General features: G+C 42.6%; 1 protein-coding gene across 2 annotated transcripts in view; it reads left to right on the forward strand.

Annotated features, from left to right (window-relative positions):
* The window catches only part of LOC118792084 (kinesin-like protein KIF26B), a 101,671-nt gene that overhangs the window by 73,130 nt on the left and 9,304 nt on the right, over positions 1–19,237 (forward strand). For both annotated transcript variants that reach the window (XM_036549786.1, XM_036549787.1), the window contains exons 5-9: positions 1,008–1,191; positions 12,800–13,012; positions 13,218–13,311; positions 17,200–17,462; positions 18,458–18,641. In XM_036549786.1, coding sequence (XP_036405679.1) covers positions 1,008–1,191; positions 12,800–13,012; positions 13,218–13,311; positions 17,200–17,462; positions 18,458–18,641 — 938 coding nt within the window. The remainder of the gene's footprint in view (positions 1–1,007; positions 1,192–12,799; positions 13,013–13,217; positions 13,312–17,199; positions 17,463–18,457; positions 18,642–19,237) is intronic.

Genomic DNA, 19,237 nt, shown 5'->3' on the forward strand with positions numbered 1-19,237 from the left:
CGATCATTAATGAATACTATCTGCTGATTAGCCTGTGGCTCTTGCATTGTTGAAGGTGCTGTGTCAGTGACCCCTTGGATGGCGCTCCTGAACAAAGCTTGTGCCCTTACCTGAGTTAGAGTGATCAATAAGTCGTGGAAGGGAAATTAACTGGCGTTGCAGATGAGCTGAACCCACATTTTATCAGAATTCCTTTGTACATTGAGTGGCTCACAGACGTCAGACTTCTGGGCTAGCATAATCTTTTTCTATGTGCGGCGTGGCTGCGGTGAGTGTGTGTGGGTGTGTTTTTGTTGGAGTTTGGAGTTTATAGAGTTTTTAATTAGTTCATTCAAAGGCTTTTGAGAATCTGTAATGCATTGGTAGTGGCATTGTCCAAAATATCAGGATTCACAACTTCAGGAACTTTGGTGACTTGGGGCGTTAGTTCTTGCAGTCATGCACGTGTAAAGCCAGCGTACAGACGAGCGGCAGCTGAGGACCCAAAGCCAGAGAAAGGCACTGGAGGAAGACGGCTGCAGGCTGGGGATGCACGCTGCACATTGTTTGAGTGCAGCGGACCAGGGAAATGCACAGGGCAGATTGGTCTCCCTAGAGCATGCACAGACACAAGCTGGCCCAGCTGTCTTCAGTGGAGACAGGCAGACGACCATGTCTATCGCACCTCCAGTGCAGCACGTTTGGAAAATGTTGGGGGCATGTTATTCCATTAGAAAATATGTCTGATTATGTTAATTAATACCGTAATTCCCCAACTTTAAATGTCAGTCAACTGTAAAGCATTTCATGAGGTTGAACGAAATACTTAAAGGGTGCACTGTTGAGAAGAACTTGGCAGGTGGTTGCTTAGCATTATAAGTTGTTCTGTACTTAAGCTTACGTGTGATTTGTGTCTTATTCAGAAATACTGTGTACAAACTAAGCATGTGTGGTTTGATAGTGTTGTTGCCCTCCTCCTATAATACAGTGTGACATTAACATTTCAACATTGCTGTGTCTTGGTGCAGGGCAGCGCAGAAGCTGAACCTGTCCTCCAAGAAAAAGAAGCAGCGCCCCGCCCCTCCCTCCATGAGCGACCCGCCCCTCTTCCCAACCAACTTCAGCGGCATACTGCAGACTGCGTCGCCCCCGGCCCCGCCCTGCCTGCTCCGCGCGGTCAACAAGGTCAAGGACACCCCCGGCCTGGGCAAGGTAAGGGTCTCCCAAACTCACCCTCTCTCCTCTCTGTCAGTGTTGCTGGTTATGGTCACATCTGTACCATATTTAGTTGTGCGGCAGCTCCATGCATGAATTTTATGTCCTCGTGAAGCCTTTAGCTTCAGCCACAACATTTATGGACCTAATATCTTTACTGTCTGGTTCAGGGTTTTACAGGCTTTGACAAGCTGGAGTACCACTAATTGTTGTACCATGTAATATTGGGCACAACTTGATCCCTCAAAAATTCCTTTGAATTTCTGTTTCAAGACAGTCTCTTCCTCTCTGCCCAGTTATAATTTATTTTGGATTTTTAATGTAAAAATTGAAATTAAATCATAACGCCTGAAAATGTCCATTGGCATGTGTTCACCAAGATACAACCTACATTGCGACAGTGGGTTGAGCCTTCGGTGCTTCTTGTTTTTGGCTCAGAATTACATTTCAAAAGTGAGGTTTTTTTCTTGGTCACAGTTGTTGTCATACACCTCTCCTTCTATATTTCTTTGTATGAAAACACAGGGAACCCTTCCTCATGATCAAAATTCAGAATAACTCCAACCAAATTCAAAATCTTTATAACTCTGACTAATGTTAGGTAAAACAGTGAGGGACGCTGAAAAAGAGTAGCTCAATTGTCATAAATTCATTTTTACCTTTGTTACACGCAGTGGAAAATATAGTTCTGTAATTATAACCTAGGATTGGATTACTCATTAAACTGTAGCACTAGCTAACTGTAAAAAAAACAACACTGGCCATATATGTACAGCAGCTGGAATTAAAGAGATTGCTCTTGGAGTTCAAATGTACAGTAATTCTGTTATGATGTCTTTGCATTTCATTATCATCACCATATCATCCCATACAATTCTGCTGTTGGTTAAGTGGTTGTTTTGTTCAGTGATAATTGATCTCATTGCACTGACTCATGGTAGTCATATAGTGAGTGGGATTTTGCAACATGCTAGCTGCTGTAAAGGCGGAAACACCTGGCGCCTTATATTTTTTACATAAATACTGAGAATTAGCTCTGATTAACAGATTGTGGTTTAAAGACCAGTAGAAACCGAGGAGCTTGTTAAAGAATGCTCATCAAGAAAATCGAATAAGTTGCAACAAAAAGGAAAAAAAAAAAAATCTGAATTAATGATGTATGACTGGATAAATACGGTCTATATGTCCCATTAAATATTTGAATTGGTGTACACAACTGTGATGCTACTTTGAGAACACATCGTCTAGAGTATCAACCTCACCATTTCAGTAATTTCAATTAGATTCGAATTTCAAATTCATACTCTCTGGGGGGCACAGGGTCAGTCTCTTTTCAGTTTGGGCAAAACTTACCTTGAGCATTATTTACCCGTATTCCTGGACATTCTTGGATGAGACTTGATGAGGTGATGAGACACGTTGAAATTAGACATCCTTTTTTTGGAATGAAAGTCTTTGATATCAGCGCACCGTATGGGAGCCAGAGCTGTGATGGAGCTTCCCTTGAGTGTGAATGCAGTGTGTGCGAAATCGCAGTGGGTGCTGAGACAGGCTGCGATGGTGTGGGACCGCAGCCTGGGAGGAGGGGAAGGGGGTGTGAGGAGCCGAGCTCAGGGCTGCTCTCATCCTTCAGTTGGTGGATCACGTCATTAATGGCTTGGTACCTGGGGGCTTTAGCCTTAGGGTTAGCTCAATGCAGGCTGTATGGACAGCTGATCGTCACTTTCTCCATTATTCCATTGGACTCGATGCATGCGTTTGCTAATGCTCTTAGATTAGACGTGTGTGTGTATGTGTGTGTATGTGTGTGTGTGTTGGTTATTTAGTTGGTTGTTTTGTTTCTCTCCCTGTATAAAGTGCTTTTATTTGAGCTCATTGCCTGGAAATAAACAGCCAGGGTAAAATGAAACAAACACACTCCATAAAACAGATGCCCCAGTGATGCCAATTTACTGTCAAAAGGAATGTGACCTTCATCTGTGAATGTATGTAAAACTGCCCCAGTAGGGATGGGATGGTACTGAAAATATTTTATTCTTTATTTTTTGTCTGGGGTGAGATGATATGCATAACAGTAACCTCTCTGATTCACATATGATCACAGAATCAAGCTTTTTGCATGGCAAGTCAATAATCAATGGACAGTTTATGTGTTCATGGATTTAATTGCTGCTACAAGTCATTTGTATAATTTTCCCTGACAATGGACAGGATAATAGCAGATTTTCAAATGAAAAAATGAAGCTACATTGAAAAGTATTTTCATTAAAACAAACCATTGGCATGTAAAAATAATCTGGGGTCTGAAGTTTGTTTGGTTAATTTGAAAAGACAAAGGCATGCAACTTTTAAAAAAACATAAGAAAGTTGAAGGCTTGTGGAGACTGAGGAATACTGTGGCTTTTTAATATAAAACTGGCCTGTTGTATTGTATTGTATCACAGCGTTGTAAACTAGAGCAATAGTAATATCCACTCTAATTTGTTCAGCTGCTTGAAAGAAATGGCTGAAGAGATAAACTGTGGAAGATTTTTCATGTCATGCAGGCACAAACAAAAGGGCCAAAAGCTAAGGGAAAAAATCTCAGAGAGTCGGACAGCAGTGAACTGAGTGAGCAATCAGTCCATCTTCATCATCGTCACCATCGTTGTTATCGTCTTCATCTTCATCATCCATTGTAGTCTATAAAAACAACTAGAAAACATTAGCTGGATGTTTAACGCCCCCCGATTTCCCAGGCTTGGTTTCCAGTCCTCGTATGCGTCCTTGGCTCGACCAGCTGTGTGCGGGGAGGGGCAGGCTGATGAACAGCGTCTTCCCTTTTCTCCTGTGTGCGCCCCCCCGTCCCTTTGACTAATGGCCTCAGCTTCACTACATTACCCTGCTGAGTCAAGCGTTCCTTCCTGACGCTTCATGTGGACATCCATTCTGCCCGCGTCTTTGGATCGTGGGGATGTGTTTATCCGCTCCGGTTTTGAACACATCCGATGCTAGGGCGGCCGGAAGAGCGGCGATGCCAGCTTCCGACAACAGATCTGATGGGCTCTGCCCAGGACCGCAACAAATGGAAAATACTGTAAAATATGAATGTGCTCAGGTGCCTTAGATTAGTGTTAGTCCTACAGGATTGCAGATAGCCGCTGTGTGACTGCGGTAAATACAGACCTCTATGTGGGGACTGTGTCTTCCCTTACATGTACTGTACATATGTGTACATGTATTAAACTGATGATGCATGATGAATGGTGATGCATATTAAAGTATTTCATTTTACAGTTTATATCAGGGAAATTACATTATGATCTGTATTTTTAAAAAGGTGATGGGAGTACATTTGTCATAATGATAATAATAAGTGGCCAACCTGTGATGCCTTTTTGGAGAGGAGTGCTGTCTATGTTGACCTTACAGATCACTGGAGTGACAATAGCATTAGCATAGAGGTTAATAATAGGCAGAGGATCACTGCAAATGTCATAATCATTGTCTCCAAAGATGAAGGTTAAAACGTCGTCTTAACACACAGGCCAAGCTCGAGATATCTGGGTAGCCAGTTGTCCTGTATATTCACCTAGTTCTGTACTATTCGTATGGCTGCACTCTGCATCTCCCAATTCTGTGACTTTCCTTTACACCTTCAGTTTAATTTAGATATTAAAACGAGATCAGACATGTAAAAAGAAACCTAGAAGTGTGTGTACTTTTCTAAAATATTTTGGGGGTTCTCTTGGGATAGGACAGTCCCCTCCTGTTGATAGATAATCTCATCTCATCGGCGGGAACGGGCATATCTAAAATTCTTTTCAGGCTGGCAGCCTGCATTCTTAATGGCTGGTTTTTAAAAGGGAGCAGGGCCCATCTGACACGGCGCTGTTTGTTTTGAAAAGCTAAATTCCGTTCCTTAGCAGAGCCGTCAGAATCTCGGAGGCTTCGGCAACAGCGTCACTGAAGTGACTCTTAGGTTGTGGATGAATAATAGATGCAGATGCGGAGTTGTTTGTGCCAAGTGATGTGGTAAACTAGTAAGATTTTGAATTAATTAACTATTAACTAACTAATGAACTAATTAACTACCATTTATTAGAGAAGGTAGTAAACAGGGTTAATTTTCAGAGGTATGGACTCATTTACCTGAATTATGCCAGTATTGCCAAAGACATTATGCATAAATACACTCAAGTGTACTTGTACAGTTAAAGCATGTTAAGCCAATAAACGTCAACCCTGTTCATTTCCCTTTAAATATTCACATACATACATAATAAAACAAGGATATAATGCTGTAATGTAATTAAGACCAACCATGGCCCTTCAAGTCCTATCAGGAATGAAAGAGAATAAGCAATGAAGTGGTAACCCTCATTTACACTGTATAACCAATTGAGTCTCTTTGTAGCGCAACCCTCCATGGTATTTTTAGAAATCAGACTGGTTAAAAATCACACAGCTGTAGAGGCTGTTCCCAGTGATGGTTACTTTGTTCTGCATGTCTCTGTGGAGTATTGTGGCATGTGACACCACGACCCTGAGACTGTCACTGCGCGGAGGAATCCTACCGCAGCTGCTCGTTAGCGGCCGTGAGCGAGCGTTGCGGCGCATCTGTAATCCAGCAGCGGAGCGTCTCCCTTCCTGGCATCGACTTATGCACACGCGTGTGAAATGTAAATGGTGGCATTTACAGGCAACGTTGTAAAAATGTCACCCTATTTCCCCGGGGAGGGGGGGGGGTCTCTCTCTCTCTGTTCGGTGGCCTTTTCAGACCGGGACTGGGGGAAGAGAGAGATCACATCCAAAAGTGATGAAATTTGGGAATGTAATAAGATAAGACGATCACTGATCTCAGGTCAGCGTGCTGATGGAGACCCGTGATCAGCTGAAGTCAGCTGCCACCAGATAAATGGCATGGAAATGACCTGGGAGGCATCAAAGATGTAAATTTGTTTCCAGCCGAAGTTGAAGAGAGCAAAATATAATTTTGTCACTGATGTGAATTCGCTGCCTTTGGAGAATGCCATCAGTCTGCAACTGTCTTCTAAATTGGAAGCTTGTGAAAAAAATCATTTGTATTCATCTGTGAATACAAGTATAAAATAGGTAAATACATTAGGAATGCAACTATTTAAGGTAATGCTTGAACCTGGCATGGGGTAAGACATCACCATGGGAACTGGGCTTCTGACTGCAGGATTGCCAGCTCTAATCCAAAGTGGGATGCTGCTGCCCTAGCTTTAGAAATTACCCTGAATTGCATCTGTAAATATCCAGCCATGGAGGTGAATAACAAGTTAAAGCTATGTAAGTACAGATATAAGGATAAAGGTGTCTATTAAATAAATTCATAATAAACATTAAATCCTGTGGACATGAAGGTTATCTTACGCAAGTCCATGTATAACTATGTAAAGACTTGTTGCTCAGGACAACTATTGATAATTATTTATATGACTATAATTTGATAACAGAGATGATTGAGGTTGCCACTGGCTTCCGTTTAAGCTGTCCCTGCTGACAAGGACATTGCGGAGGTTTGTGTCTTAGGTTCATTTTAACTGGCTCACTCGACATGTTACCTTAAATCCTTGCTACGAATCAGAGTATTGCGTGACGCCGAACAGCGGTCCTCTTGACCGAAATCCATTGATTGATCCTCAAGGCTGGACACAGCCAGACTCCCTTTGGTTTTTTTGAACCAGCTCAGTCTCTTCTCAGAATTCCTCACACTTGGAATGTCGTGGTTGCACAGTGCCCTCCGTGTTTTGGTGCCCTGCCCCCCAGTGTGTTGTGGGGAGATGCTTTATTTATGCACCCTTAAACAGATGACTGAGATGAGGGCCGGCCAGGCGGAGCGCGGAGTCAGTCAAGCGGGGCGTCTGGTGTCGCTTCTGTGCCTCTCGTCTTTTTGTCGAAGCTGTTGATGCGGAACATTTCAGAATCTAAATGATTACGAGGTGACAAGGAAGATGTCCTCCTCAAAACAGTTATTATCTGTGTATCAGCCTTTCAAAAGAAGAGGGGGGGCGGATCATATCAAAATGGCTTGTTTCCATAGAAACCTGACAAGTAGACAAGCAGTTTACAAACGGCACAACTCCAGTCTCCTAGTGATATGTTCTGCCCATGACCTGAAAGTCCTGCCATATTGAAAAGTGAATTGAGCCAAATTAATATTGGTTAGCCACAATCATGGTTACAAAAACAATTACAAACTAGGCAATGACTACATATATCTATGTTCATATGCAATATATGAAAATATATAATCATAGTAATAATCATGCTTTAGTATTTTTCCAATTAACCTGAAATTGGAATCAGAAGTACTAAAAAAATTATGATTGATAATTATACTATTCGAAAAAAGAGTAAAAAATTGTGTTTGGGCTGGAAAGGAAGGATCATGCTTATTTATCACCTGTGGCGGAGCGGACTGAGCAGTGTCCTTTGAACGCGTGCGTGTGGAGGTGTGCCATTTGTGTAGTTGCCCTCTGACGTGACTTGTTACTCACCTGACCGCGGCGACCAGACAACCCAGCTGCTTTTAATCACCTCTTCAGCTCTCTTGTGAATCCTCTCTGCCCGTCCAGGAGCAGCCGCAGTTCATTTTAAAAATAGCCTCTCCGTAATGGCCACTTTGTGCTCATTGGTGCTCGCGGTAATAAGGTTGCCCTGTAATTACAAAGGCAGTGCTGCGGAAGAGAGTGAAGGCCACACGTCACCGGGTTTGTGACTCAGATAAGAAAGACACCTCTTTATCTAGGGAAGGGAGATAATAGATTTAAGCAAATCTCTTTAATGGTTTTAAATCGATAAGCATGAGGATAATTTGTGAGGCCTGGGTTCTTGTCTACTGTATCTTACTGATTTTGGGGTTGAAAAACATGTGGGTTCTCTAGTGGCTGGTTTATTGTGAGATTTAACCTGAAAGAAGCATTAACTGATCAGGTTCTATCTACCATTATGTTACTAAATCAAAAACTCTGGATGTCACAAATTGCACCAGAGATTTTTTTGTCAGTCAATAGATTGTACCCTCACAGACACAGCATTGACTGATTCTTCATGGCCCATGTCATACCCTGGCTATAAATAGTATAGAACAGTAAACTGAATGAGAAATAAATGTGAATACATACATAACACCCAATACCTCAAATCAATACAGTCAGGACCATTTTTCATAAAGTCTGGGCATTCTCTGTCCTTTGCCCAGCTGCAGTGATACATTATTATAGGTGATAATCATTTTCAGCTAATACTCATTCATTCTTAATGACAATGTTGCAGGCACCCATCTTTGGTCTTAGTGCAAAGTGAAGGGGGTCACTCACCAGGCTTTGAAATACAGCTACAAGAGCCTTGGCCCAAAGTTTGAGTGCGGCTGTAAGGATATGATATTTTCCATTTGGAAAGCCAAAGTGACATTACACTGATATCTACAGGTGGCATATAGGTGGCCTCATAAGTAATTCAAGTGGCAGAAACATTCTGCTACAGAAAATAAGCCTTCAATTATTCAGCTGTTCTATTTCCAGCTTTATTTTTGTTGCCCCAGGAAGAAACCTTCAGTCCCATATGTCTAATGTTTTTTCTGTTCTAAAGGACACTCAAATAAAATATTCACTTCAGCAAAGTGACATTGACTTTTCCTAATGTACTTCTGGCTCTGAGAGGTTATTGCGCTTCCCTTTTCAGATCCTGAGTGTACTGTAAATGCCGAGGCTCACATAGTCCCCGTAGCAACATTTTTAGCTCGTAATGACATGATGCAACCATACACAGCATCAAAGGGAACTGTTTGATATATAAATAGATGATAAATTACTGTTACTGTTACTGCCTTTACACATCTTAACCAATAACACCTATTAATATGTGAAAAATCAGCAGAGTTCCTCTGACATTTTAACGTCCTTCATTTTTCCATGGGTGGTGCAGAGGTTGGACTTGTTCCCTACAGCTGTCCTTTCTACAGCATTTCTTACTGGCCCACTCCACCGACAAGTGCAGGGCTATGCAACTTTCCCAGCGTACAGGGGGCCCAAGTAATCCACGATGCATTTCAGAACAGAGTTAACAGTTGCTGCATTAATATTCACCCATGTCAACCTTGACTATTGTGGCATGCTCTTTTCTCTAAAGGTCAGGATACCACGTGACACAATCTGCAGATTTGCTAATTTATTCTGCTAAAGTTAAATCAGATACAAGTGCTGGCATTGCAGTCCTTAAGTAGAGTTTTGTGTGTGACTCATCTCTCCTCTGGTACTGCACATTTTACGAGATGCCATAACCGAGTTTTACAGGAATGGCATTTTACAGGGTGATACAAGACAAATAATGCAATAAAGGACACTGCCTCATGGAATAGAGAGATGGAGAAGCTAGTGCTTTGGAAAAGCAAGCCAGAAGTTCATTTGGGGGCAGTAGAGGGACGTGTTATTGAAACGACCTAATTGTTCCAGGCAGATTAGCCCAGTGCAGAGCGTGTTGAGGCATTTGATGAGAACAATCACAAAGACACATTCAGAAACGCTTCACGGTTTGCTTCCGGAATAAATTTTCTGTGTCATCTGTGCTCACTCTGGTTTCTGGGGCCCCCCAATGGACCCCTGGGACAGCACCACCCCCACCCCACCCTCCACTTGCGTAGCGGTAACGCTTCACGGAGAGGGGTCCTGATTGACATATGGCCAGCAACAGAGGAAGACAGAAACAGGAAGTGGCTGCAATATCAAGAGAATGAGGGCGTAACCTGCTTAAAAAGCACACAGACTGATGGGCTTTTTTCATTCTGGGCTTAATACAGAACATACCTTCGGAGAATGTCCTGTAGCTGTAATCCATCTCAAGTGTTGAAACTCCTCTCCCTCATCATGAAGACCTTTGCAGGTCTCTATATTAGCACTTTTTAATTAATAGTAAAGGACCAAGGGTTTAACAGTTTAACACAGAGGGTGGCTTATTCTGACCAATGCACGTTATTTATGTGTTGAATATCGCTGTTTTCTGGTAGCATAATTTAACGGGTTTCCATTTCCATTCCTCTTACGGTTTCCATTAGAGGCCATAGTGACAGAGTAGGCCTCTGTGTGTTGTGCGTTATGCTGTCAGGCTCCTAATGCAGCATATGTTTTATGAAAGTAGTGAAATAGCCCTCGTGCCCTCATGTCTTCTCTGGAGACCGGAGGAGAGATCAATAAAGTTTTATGGAGACCTACACAGACCCTGGCCTTTCTCTAACACAAATCACGTTAATTTGGCTGAGTATCCTAGAGGAGAGCTCTTTCCAGAGCCGTCCTGGTTGTGTAGGGGGTGCTCACCCCCCAAATCTCTCACAATGAGTGCTGTCTTAAATAATTCTGCCCTCCTAAATTTAACTTGACAGACAAACGACGAAATGAGGGGTGCGGTTTCAGGTAGTCTCTCTCTCGCCCTGGCTCTTATGAATCACGTGGCTAAGTCAATGCAGACTGCCAAGTGGTGACAATAACCCTTTAAAAGGACAGTCTTTCCTGTTTGATTTAATGTTATTTGTTGACAAAATACATTTATAAAAGATCTGCTGTTAACTAACTGCTGTTCAAAGATCAAATTTGTGCTGGAAGTCAGTCTGGATAAGAGTGTCTGCTAATTGAATGTAATGTAATGTAATGTAACTATGCATTTTTAAATGCATAAGCGTATTGCACTCATTTAAGCCGAAAAATCAAAACTGCTATTTAGATAAAAGCTTTTACAAATTCACACATTTTTAAACAAAGATAAGACTATGGATTTCAACATTGTGGCGTACTGCCTCCATCATTGAAATAGTGTTATTCCGCTGAGAACATTTATTTACCTAATTCCAAAATGTCACCAAAGATGTACAAGTTAATTAGAACGATATTGTTCTGTCAGTGCTTCTGTTTTCAGTAAAGTTATGATGTGATCCTAATCTATGGTAGCAGAATTCATTTATTGGCAACAAATCCATTTATTTCGCAACATTTCACAAAAAAAATACAGAAGAACATTGATTGTAAAATTGAATGATTCTGTTCGCTTTTGTTCATGCAGGATTAGGTCTTTTCAACTATTTAACTACAGAGTGCTAAATTAATGCTAGAGGGCAAGGGTCAAGACCAGCAATGAAAACACTTTGCGCCATTTAAAAAAAAATGAATGAATGAATCAAGGAGCTGTTACCAAGGGTCTGACCCTGTCACAGTGGCTTATAGCTGGGAACTCTGTCAGTGCGTGTATATGTGTGTGTGGCCTGGATTCAGTCAGCGTTTGTCCTTTGAATCACACTTACTGTAAATGCAAAAGTTGCTTTTTTCATTGCAAACACAAGTTTTTCATTAATTTTGAAGATTGCTGAACGTTGCAGAATTCTGAGTCAAAACGGAGGTCTAATGTTGTCTGAGTCTCGGCCAGGGTGTCTGAACCCGACAGTCACAAAGAGTTAGAACTACAGATGGAGAAATGGAACACAGGAAGGCAGGACTGATGAGGTGACTTCCGCATAACTCCTCCTCATATTCAGCTTTACTGTACCTATACTGGATGCTTAGCCCACGGCAATACTGTTTGTGGCCAAGCTCTTACAAATGACCCAGCCAATACAGAGAAAATTTTATGTGAAATCAATGATAGTTTACCAGGTAGTACACCTGTGCCTGATGTCATATGTTTCTTGTAGTACTTCCTTGTAACATTTTCATTCAACTTCAAAATATTCTGCATTCCATATTTATTTTAGAAATGTAATTGTTACCACCTAAACATTTTTATGGCCCAAGACTACTGCCAATGTCAGGTCCAAGTAACATACTGCGTTCAAAAAGGTCTGGCCTGAAGTCTGCCAGCCTTCTAGATGTCAACGGCAATTTATATACTGTGGTTTAAGCAGACTTTAAGCACAGTGCCAGTCATTAGCCTTTGGCTTATTTGAGATGGAGAGAGAAGTGAGGTCTGTGCTGCATGCCATGGAGCAGAAAAGCTTTTAATGATGTTGTGTTACCTACACTTGAATACTTGCCTACACTTTCATGTGACGTGATACGTCTGAAACATATCAGCCTGGGACTGTCTGTGTTTGCCGAGGGAGAATTCGCTTTCATCCATGCATGGTTTTTTTTTTTCGGCAGACACGTTTTTCTGTAATACCAACATTTCTGAAAGACCTGTCATCTCAAAGCGGCGTTTAGCAGGAGCTTAGAGCGGAAATATTCCTTTTCTGCTCTTCAGTATTTGGCAAAGTGGCATTCGCGGTGAGCGCGGCTCCCTTTAGGCCAAATCCCTGTTTCGTTCTAGCTGAATAACCAATACCTCATTCAAAAGATCCATAAATAGAAGCGCAGAACTTTGAGACTGGTTAGAAATTGGCTTGTTTTGAAGCGCCTGCTGTCTCTTATTTATGCGCAGTTAGAGTGCAAACAACTGCTGACATCTCATTCATGAAAATAAATCTCTGACTGTTCTATACAGAATAAAATATCCTTAAAGCACGTGTAAGTAGAGCAATGATCATACCCCCTATGAAGAATGCGCAGGAGCTAAATGAAGCTTGATTAACCAAACCCAGGCTAAGACTGTGGCCTCTTTCCCTGCATCTGTTCAGGTTAAGGTGATGCTGCGCGTTTGCCCGCTCTCGCCAGCCGACACGTCGGAGTCCCGCTCCTTCCTGAAGGTGGACCCCCGCAAGAAGCAGGTCACTATAATGGACCCGGCCACCAGTGGGGCCCAGAACTCTGCCCAAAAACGGGGGGGAAGCAGCCAGGTCCCACCAAAGATGTTTGCCTTCGACGCCGTCTTTCCCCACGACGCGTCCCAGGTAAGGGCTTTTGGCCTGCCAGCGTAATGAACGTTAAAATGAGTATCCTGCCTTGGGGTTATATGTGGCTAAATAGCTCCACACATTAGCATCCTGAACACATTAACTGCTCTCAAGTAGCACTAGCAGCGGGCTGTAGCACCTTGAACACAAACCTATGATCCAGGTGACACCTCTCCCCCCTTGGCTTTTTTTTCCATGCCAGGCGGAGGTGTGTGCAGGCACGGTGGCTGAAGTCATCCAGTCCGTGGTCAACGGGGCAGACGGCTGTGTCTTCTGCTTCGGACACGCCCGACTGGGTGAGTGTCGAGCCCACCTGCTTGCCTTGTGCGGCTGTATGAATTTCTCTGTGAATAGCTGTACATAACACAGTGAAATAGTTGTCTGTAACTAATTGTTGTACAGACCCACAGCCTGCACTCCAGACTTTAACTTATTGTGCAGTAGCTGTTAACTTATTGTACAGTAGTTGTTCATATTTATTTTCGCATACCTTCGTATATGCGTAGTCCCGCACTACTGTTGTTGTTTGTTGTATCACAACTGTTGGGTGGTATTTGTTGTTTTCACCTTGATGTTATATGAAAGCAGTATGAGAGACTTTGGAACTGGAGTCAAATTCCTTGTATGTGTAAAAGCATACTTGGCCAATAAAGTCTGATTCTGATTCTGATTCTGAATATGTTCATTGGTCAGATCATGAACAGAATGGCACGGTTCTCCTCTTGATATACGGTATGACCATTGGTGGCATTCTGATAAATTTGCAACGCATGATTGTGTTCCTATTTTGTTGTCCACTTCCCAACCGCTTGCTCATATCATACAGTTTAGAGCATCCTTATTTTTAGATCCTTCCCGACCAGCTGACCAACATCATAGATTCTACAATGGCCTACTTTTGTCTCTGAGAAGCACGTAGAATATCAAGGTTTTTGCTCTTTCCAGAAATTTTACAAATCACTGAGTTAAAACCATTGATCAGTTGCCCCTGTCAATCCTGAAATCGCTGCAAGCTGTATATCCGGGTCCTCAAAACAGGCTGTCCAGCCAACTTTTCAGATATTTCAAAGTCAGTGCTAAATAATCTCAGACTTGGAACAGAGGGTTCATTTGGTGCTCTCAGACAACAGTTTGTTGAATTGTGTGTTCTGTGCTCCAGGGAAGAGGGAAAACTCCCCCTGCAGCATGGCTGGGGGATGCCGAGGCCTGCAGGGCTCTGACAGGAAGAGGATGTAAGGGGATTATGGTGCTTCAGAGCCATTTTCACCCTTTCAGAGACCGGCTGCATTTCTACTTTTAATAACTCTGAAGTGCTTTTTTCGACAGAGTACCAAGCCCAAGTCATGCTTTCCATTTCATCCCGATAGGCTGTAATATGCACAGAACTGCCCTTTTGCTGGCTAGCAAAACAAATGGAAGTTAATTGTGTAGCCCATTAAATCATTATACAGTATAAACTGAGTAGCGTAGACTACTCTGCCAGCAGTAATCTCTGCTGAGCAAATTCCTGCTAACAGCAAGATGTCTGTCATCAAAGATGTCGTCTACAGAGGTTTAGCTGTACAACTTGTATTAATCAACCAGTCTGTTAGAATAAAAAAATCTGGACAGATTCATGTCACTTGCTCACTTGTCATCACACTACAGTTATGAGATCAGAAACGTCAGATAAAAAGTAGATTAAATGACCACAGAGGTGTTTAGATGAGGGTGCATGTGGCTTTGTGCCTCTGAAAGATGGCATCTCCACTGCGTTCGATGCTTAAATAAATAAACTCTTCCTCCCTCACAGTGTACGGAGGGCAAGTGGGTCTGAGCAGCTGTAGCTGTCTGATGAATTATACATCACAAGTGGTTGTTGTGTTTGGTTCCTCTCGTGTCGAGACAAGGCGATGGAGACCCCAGCCCTAAGCGCTATATCCATCGACATGGGAGAAAAAATATTAATAAATTGACGTACAATAACTTTAGAGGCTAGGATTCAAGCAAGCATTGAACCAACACCGTTGGTTACTGTACGCTCCACGAGAAATCAATAGACACTAAGGATGTTTTGTAGCCCATAATGGATGTCTGGGTAAAATTGAAAAGAAAAGTGAGGTTGATTGCATCTTGCGGCTACCTCCTCCACATTACGTCACCTGCAATCCATCTGATTGAGTTACTGGCCTCCTGAGTGGGCTCCTGTTCATCTCTTAAAGGGCATCAATCAAATGAATTGGGCTCTATGTGAATAATGGGAGAGTTGCTCTAATTGATGTAGCAGGTTTCTTCATGGTGGACAATGCGCGGCTTACGTGGTGAGATTAACCGTTGTTGCGCTCAGCGGGAATCGTGGTAGCCGAAGCAACAGTACAGCATTTTGTACAGCATGGTCCTCTATTCCTTGTACAGTAGGTCAAAAAGTCTCCATTTGCCATTGGCATATGTGATTTGAGCAGAAGCTCTGGAAGGATACTGTGGCAGGAGAACAATCTTAGCAGCCTAATGGCAGTGGCACTGATTAAGTACAGTAGCTCTTATCACCCTCTAGCATGCATGAGAGGATGAGCTGATGGATTCTGATTGTTAACTGCACAGAGAACGACAGAGAGAGAGAGAGAGAGAGAGAGAGAGAGAGAGAAAGGGAGGGAGGGGAGAGATGAGATGGAAAGAAATAAAAAAATAATTTTGACTGATTATTTTCTCGTTATGTGTTTCCTAGGATGTTGCTTTGGCAACATGTACTTTGTACGTCATGCCAATGACGCATTTTGAATTGAATTGATAGTGTGTGTGAGAGAGAGGGAGACAGAGAGGGAGAGGGACAGAGAGAGAGAGAGAGACTGACTTCATTAGTATTACACATTAGACACATTTATCTGAGAACAGCCCAGGCATATCAGATTGATTGGTAGAACACAAAAGACACTTTGAACAATTAAAGGGCTTTCATTATGAGTGAGAAAGCAGAGATTCTTAGATGATATGCAATGCAACGATCTTTCGTCTCCACACTAAATAAAACAGTGCCATCATCATGGTATTGATCAGTATGAATAATAAATACATAAAGCCTTATACAAAGTCACAGCCTTTGTTGTAGAAACTCCAAAGGGCAAAAGTTTTGTGTCCTGCTGTACCTTAAATGGTTACTGCACACTTTTGACACTGTTTTAGTATTCAGTGTCTGTAGGAATATGAAACATGTAATGCAATCTATTGCTTCAAGCTGAAACTTGCAAATTATATATGCCATGTGACACAAAGTAACATTCTTTCCATTGCTGTCTGTATCTTATAATATGGATGGCAAGGGCTTAGTTTTTTGTGTCATATTTTCCCCAAAATCAGATTACAGCCATTTTAGATGATGAGAATGTTGACTGGTGGCTTTGGGTTTTCAGTGGTTTAATGTTTTGTATATGCTAGGAAGATTTAATTTAAACCACAGAAACAAAACACATCAGGACATACCAGAGGAGTGAACATGTAAGTGAAAAATGAGTTTTGAGCACAAACAGAAATGCCATAGTTCCTGAACTAATCTGCAGGAGAAGAACATGTGCATGTTCCGAATTTTCCCTTAAGTAAGCAAGTATTGGGAAAAAACCTTACATAACGTCAGTTTGAACTGGCAACTGTGTTTTGTTGACTTCACCGTGAATGTCTCCTGGGCATTTCCCAGACAGGAGATTTTTGACCTTTGAATTAGATTTTCTGCAGACATAAATAGTTTATAGGTCTATTATTAAGCATCCGTCTCTCTCAGCTGGGGAAATATTACTTTTCAAATCAAGCATAAACGTTATTAGCGGTGAGATGAATACTTGGATTGATCAGGCTGCCAAAGACTCTACCAGGGGGACAGTGAACTCAGCCGTTGCCATTTTGTCAATTTGCACGTTGGAATGCTGCTGCAGTGACTGTTGACTGCAAACCTTTGGAAAGCACACAGCTTAAAAAGTGCATCAAATCTCGGTCCCGCTTATCTCGGTGAGGCAGATGCGGACACCTTGTAGGATAAATCGCGATGGGGATACGCCGCGGTACAAGGGCGGGGGCGAGTGAGCGCCATGCGGGGGCGTGGATTTTGGGCTGTGACTGACTTGAAAAGGTGATCTCTCACGCTCGGCGCCGTGGAGACTCGGGATCCCGGGGGAGAAGGGGCAGGCTGAAAGTCCGTCCGTGTCTCTGCCTGACAGGAAAGTCCTACACCATGATCGGGAAGGATGACTCCATGCAGACCCTGGGCATCATCCCCTGCGCCATCTCCTGGCTCTTCAAGCTCATCAATGAGAGGAAAGAGAAGACGGGCGCCCGCTTTTCAGTGCGTGTCTCCGCCGTGGAGGTGTGGGGGAAGGACGAGGTCCTCAAGGACCTGCTGTCTGAGGTGGCCACGGGCAGCTTGCAGGACGGCCAGTCTCCGGGTGTCTACCTCTGTGAGGACCCCATCTGTGGAATGCAGGTACGACGTTGCAGGTTGAAGACAGTTATTGTGACAGTTTGTAGGGCTCTGGAAAAGAATAAGCTGTTTACCTTATGGTCATCATTTAATGCAGTGGTCAATGGGAACTTGGAATTCAATTTAAGCTTCACAAGATATAGCCACAGGCATTTAGCTGTGGTTAGAATGTACTGCCTTGAATGACTGCAAGCCAGAAATACAGAAATATTTTATAACCATGTCTCCTTTCATGGCTCGCCAAATTGTGTCTGCCAGTTCTTAATTTTTTTGCATGACTTATCTCTTGATAACTCACGAGTTGTCTAATTTGAGAGCTCCATTTCTCTCTCAAATGCAGCTGTCATCAGATCCTGCCTTTGGGTTATATTTATTTCCGCTCATAGGCATGATTGCCTGCTCACTTCTAATAAAAAGTAAAAAATCAAGGTTGTGTGAAAGTGCTAAGCCAAATGCAGTTCTAAATTGAACAGACTGCTTTTGAGAAATAATTGCATTGCCCTAATCCTCCTTGAATCTTTGGGTAATCTTATCTTAAAATTCATACCACTCTGCCTGTTGTTCCTCGTCTGCTTTTTGCACTTCCTAACTACTTATCAACTTCATGATGCTGATACTGTCTGTAATTGGCGAGGGGAGATTTATCTATGTATGGATTCAGGATGAGGGGATGTTAGCTGTAGGTAACAGTTGCATAACTTGCATGGCAGTTTCTTCATGAAGCCTGCACATTGATCACATTCGGTATTATAATTGTGGCTCTTGTAGCACTTATTTAATGCCTGTTTGCGGCAGGGGAGTGAACTGAACTGAAAACTGAAACAGCTACAGGGGCTGGTGCTTTCAGCGCAGAGGAGAACCTCTCTGTTACAGACTCTCTCACCACCCGAAACTGAGCAACAACATTAGGTTGCACGCTGTAGGTTGTAATCCTTTAGGGGGCACTACTGCTGCGCCCTTGACCAAGGCGGTTAACATGAGTTTTCACGCCGCCCAAGCTCCAGAACCAGAGCGAGCTGCGGGCCCCCACGGCGGAGAAAGCCGCCTTCTTCCTGGACGCCGCCATCGCCTCGCGCAGCAGCAGCAGGCCCGACTGCGAGGAGGAGGAGCGGCGCAACTCCCACATGCTCTTCACCTTGCACATCTACCAGTACCGCATGGAAAAGACCGGCAAGGGGGGCAGTGAGTTCACACACGACCCACAGGCACCACCGTGCACCCGGCTGCTGTGGCTAGATTTTCTGTTAATGTTAAATTTGTCTCACAATTACACTACCAATGAAAAGTTTGGACACACCTAATCATAGAAGGGTTTTTCTTTATTTCTGCTATTTACAAATTTTAGAATAATAGTAAAGACATCAAAACTTTGAAATAACACAATATATATCATACATATATATTGTATATATATGCATGTATGTATATATATTAGATTCTTCAAAGCAGCCAACAAATACTTTTTAAAATTAATTTTTTTTGGAAAGTTGTTCATGCATAGGCATCGACTTCACTATTTGTGTTTGTCTAAGAAACAAATTTCAAGCATTTAAACATCTTTTAAGTCTTTAGATCAAAATGTCTTTGAATGCATGCTTCCCATTATCTTAATCCGGTGTGTCCAAACGTTTGACTGCTACTGTATATTCAAGTGCTTTTTCTCGTCACTGTCTCAGATTACTGTCTTAAATGGCTTTACATTAACATGATCTGTTACATTTTGCTTAAGTAGTACCTAATAAGTATGCTGGATTAAGGCTGCTTCAAGGATAGCAACT

Source organism: Megalops cyprinoides, chromosome 17 (assembly GCF_013368585.1).
Source record: "Megalops cyprinoides isolate fMegCyp1 chromosome 17, fMegCyp1.pri, whole genome shotgun sequence".
Classification (NCBI taxonomy): domain Eukaryota; kingdom Metazoa; phylum Chordata; class Actinopteri; order Elopiformes; family Megalopidae; genus Megalops; species Megalops cyprinoides.